The sequence below is a fragment of the Sinocyclocheilus anshuiensis genome, unplaced genomic scaffold (genome assembly GCF_001515605.1).
Source record: "Sinocyclocheilus anshuiensis isolate Anshui unplaced genomic scaffold, SAMN03320099.WGS_v1.1 scaffold710, whole genome shotgun sequence".
Lineage (NCBI taxonomy): Eukaryota > Metazoa > Chordata > Actinopteri > Cypriniformes > Cyprinidae > Sinocyclocheilus > Sinocyclocheilus anshuiensis.
Window position 1 is genome coordinate 1,018,589 of NW_015544201.1, and position 3,882 is coordinate 1,022,470.

The window sequence follows — 3,882 nt, forward strand, 5'->3', positions numbered from 1 at the left end:
CAAAAATGAGTCCCACTTCAAATAACGGGAGACTACATTTTTGTAAATTGTAGTGTAAAAGTCACAATATAGGTATGTCAGAAAAGAATCAGAATGTAAAATAATCAGTTTCACTCATACATTTAAAGGAAACATTACTGACAACTATATAACATTCTCATAAAAGAAGTTGCAAAATAAGTAAAAGCATAGTTGGAAACATGCTTCCAGTGTAACATTCTCATGTATCATGTACGAATTTAATAATACATCTGCACTCTTTGACTCTTTGTTTATTAAAAGCTAATAATCACACTGCAGTCTGCAGCTTTACTGTAACTCTGCAGTGAATAAACAGCGCCACCCATTGGCGGTTCAATGTATTGTCCCATAATTGAAATTGAAATTATTTATTATTTATGTACATATAGGGGTGGTTCTTCAACTTTATGTCACAGAATTTATTTTTATTAAAACTAACAGATTTCAACTTTTGTTTTTGTCATATGTAGGTCACATAAAACGTCTTAGAAACGTATAAATTAACCATTTATTTTTGCTATTTTTAAATGCCCCTGTGTATTGTATTGTTTTACTCTAGATCCAGTATTCAATCTTAAAATATGAGAATATAAAAACAAACATAAACAAATATAAAAATGATAATATTACATGTTTTAAACTGATGATTTAAATAATGAGTGAAATAAACAAATCAGTTTTTTAATTTAATTTATTCATTTATAAAACTATTAAACAAATGCTAAAGAAACACAAAAATATATCATACATACATGTGATATTATTCCTAATATCCATGATTAGCTTTGCTGCTAGCAACACATGTATGCACATGTAGTTTACTAAATGTTGTCAAAATAATTGGCTTTGGGCCAATGAGGTTCTGTTCAAGCCTGTGCCTATAGAATATTTGAATCTCCTAGTTTCTAACTAAAACTGGGTCATTTCCATTAGGGAGCATGTTGTGCACATAATGTTGTTCCGATACAATATACTTTGGGTGTTTTGGGATATCCATAATCATTGCTAGTCAGTTCAATTAATCCTCTAATTAATCCTGTGAAACAGCTGAGGCGGTGATAAAGCATATAGTTATGTCAGTCATTATTGGTCTGTGAAGTTCACATAGTACCTATTAAACTGCTAATGAGGCTGGGAAGTCCAGTACAGCCTGTCAAGGACTGATAAGACAGAAAGTCCCTGAGCGGAACCTTCACAGGGTTCTACAAACCCAAAGGCCCTGCGCAATAACATGGGTGGGCTGCATGATTCAGTAGGGTCAACCTCACTTAATAGTTCAGCTATCTGCACTATGATAGAAATGAAATGAGGGCAATCATGCAGAGATTACAATGACATAATGTTTGCTTAGGTCTGGAATAGACTACATGCTTTTTATTCTGAACAGATTTCAAAACACTATAAGCATCATACACTTGCCGACTTTTTACTGAGAAAAATGCATGGGGCATCAAATACTAAACAACCGAGGATCACACACTACCAGGTGATTTAGGTGATTCTGATTCAGGTATTTCAGGTGATTCTGAAAACAACAAACTCACGCAGAAACACATGCCTCATAGCTAGGAGACGCATGACAAATGAAAACAGTAGGTGTTCAAAAAATGGCTCAAAATATCAAACATGTTTTAATAAAAACATGAAAAATCTGGAAAAACAAGTCTGTGTTCATTATACACTACACAATTTTGTTTAAAATCTGTCAAATCAAATCTGCGGACTGGCTTTGACTTTGGGCAACCAGTCTGGACTCATCCAGACTGTAAATTAGTGCAAAAATCTGTACAAAAAAGTAATGTAGTGATTTCCAGCCTTTAGCTGGTTAAAGAACAACTAGCAGGCCATGTAAGGAATAAGCATGGGTTACTTCAGACAATATGTAATGTAGTTAGACATTGTTCAGTCATTGAGAAAGAAAGAAAAGAAACAAGAATAAAAAGCTCCTTAAGTTTTATAAGGTATTCTGAGTGGTAGTGAAAATAAATGAAGCAAAAAAAGATTTGTTTTTCTTTAACCTGGGACACATTTCTTAAATAACAGAACATGCAGATCAAATAACAGAATAAGTTTCTTATTTCACATTTTTTCATCCAATAAAAAACTAGTCAATTATAATGTCTTTTGTTAAACAGCTCTCTGCTCATTAAAAATATATTGACCGTTATGGCTTCCAGTTTTCTCCACAGCTGTTTTAATGCAGTCTTTTTCTTCTCACCAAATAACTTGATTTAATATTTGATTTAATAGTACATTTACTTATTTATTGATTGTTATATTAAGAAGGATCATGTACTGTCATGTGGCCATTATTGCTAAATAAACCCAAGACCATCCATCCAACTGAGAGCAGTCTGTCTTTATAAATATAATGTTGATAAATATGATGATCATTTATTATTTCTTGTGCCAGTCCACATCTAGTCCATATTTACATCAATATACCAAGACAAGCATTTATAATTTATCTTGAACTTTACAGCTTGGTATCTAAGCACATGACATCTTCTGTGGAGTATCCACATACTCTGATGTTTTCTCGAACTCTTGGGAAATCTCAAGGAGAGTTTTGCCTTTTGTTTCAGGAAGGTTGAAGAAGACGTAGAGAGCAGCTATCAGACAAACGCAGGAGAAGAGAACAAAGCTCAGAGACTTCAGGACAGCCTGGAGAAACATGGATGAGAAACGTGGCCTTTTGTTAAAGTGAGACAACAGACTGCAGAGGAGTTTTCATAGGAGCAGAGAAATGGTGTGCTGAAAGCCTGGTATTACACATTGTTCAAGAAGAAGACATGTAATAGGGCATGATACATAAAAGAACAATTCTGTATTTTCGTTGGTCTTTTATGACGGTATAAAATAAAGAGAAGAGAAACTTTGAGAGATTCACAATACAGTCATAATCAGTGGCTTTATATGCTGGCAAAAGCTTCTTACATAAACCAGTAATGAAACATCTAATAGCAATGACATTTACTAATGCTCCATTTGTGGAGCACACATGCACTATATATTTTAATGTCATTACATCATATAAAGTGGCTGAATCCACAAACATTGCTTTATTTTTTTTTTGTGTTATTGGCATGGCGATGGACTTACTATAAGGAATGGGAAGATGAATCCAAAAATGGTGAATCCCAGCAAGTGCAGGAAACCGATAATCACAAATGCAGCTGGGCGGTATGACTGGATGAAGATCTCATTGGCGAGTGATGGGGCTGTTCCAGCTGTTCAGATCAAACTGGTTTGAGTTGTTTGCACTGGCTAGACAGTTTATAATCAATGTGGTATTGTATGTGCTTATCTTATGCAATGTCACACATAGAATGTTGTCGTTTTGAACACAACAGCATGATTAAGAGAGTGATATTGCTTATACAACAGATCAACAAATAGGAAGTACTTTTAAACTGAAATATAGTGAAAATCATCACATTATCGAAGTTTCGCAGGCAAAAATAATCCATTGTATATTAGCAATAGTATAGTAAAGCATAGCTCAAACAAAAGTCACTTTCAACCTAAACCGTTTTCTGTTGCGTGACCAATTTGAATCTTTCGCCCTCACATGAAATTCCCATTCGCATGGGTTCCTATTGAAATGACCCTATTAAAGGGGTCATATGATGTGATTTCAATTTTTCCTTTCTCTTTGGAGTGTTACAAGCTCTTGGTGCATAAAGAAGATCTGTAAAGTTGCAAAGACTAAAGTCTCAAATCCAAAGAGATATTCTTTATAAAAGTTAAGAGTCAACCACGCCTACCTAAAACGGCTCGTTCTAACACGCCCCCACATGTCTACGTCACGATGTGGGAAGATTTGCATAACACCGCCCAAATGTTCACGCAAAGAAAGAA

At 34.5% G+C, this 3,882-nt stretch overlaps 1 protein-coding gene across 1 annotated transcript in view; it reads right to left on the bottom strand.

Moving 5' to 3' along the window:
* Positions 1 to 2,511: 2,511 nt before the first annotated feature.
* The window catches only part of LOC107696809 (solute carrier family 2, facilitated glucose transporter member 9-like), a 4,188-nt gene continuing 2,817 nt past the window's right edge, over positions 2,512 to 3,882 (bottom strand). The window contains exons 4-5 of the mRNA XM_016497313.1: positions 3,124 to 3,251; positions 2,512 to 2,685 (exon numbers count right to left, since the gene is read on the bottom strand). Of these exons, the coding sequence (XP_016352799.1) occupies positions 2,512 to 2,685; positions 3,124 to 3,251 (302 nt within the window). The remainder of the gene's footprint in view (positions 2,686 to 3,123; positions 3,252 to 3,882) is intronic.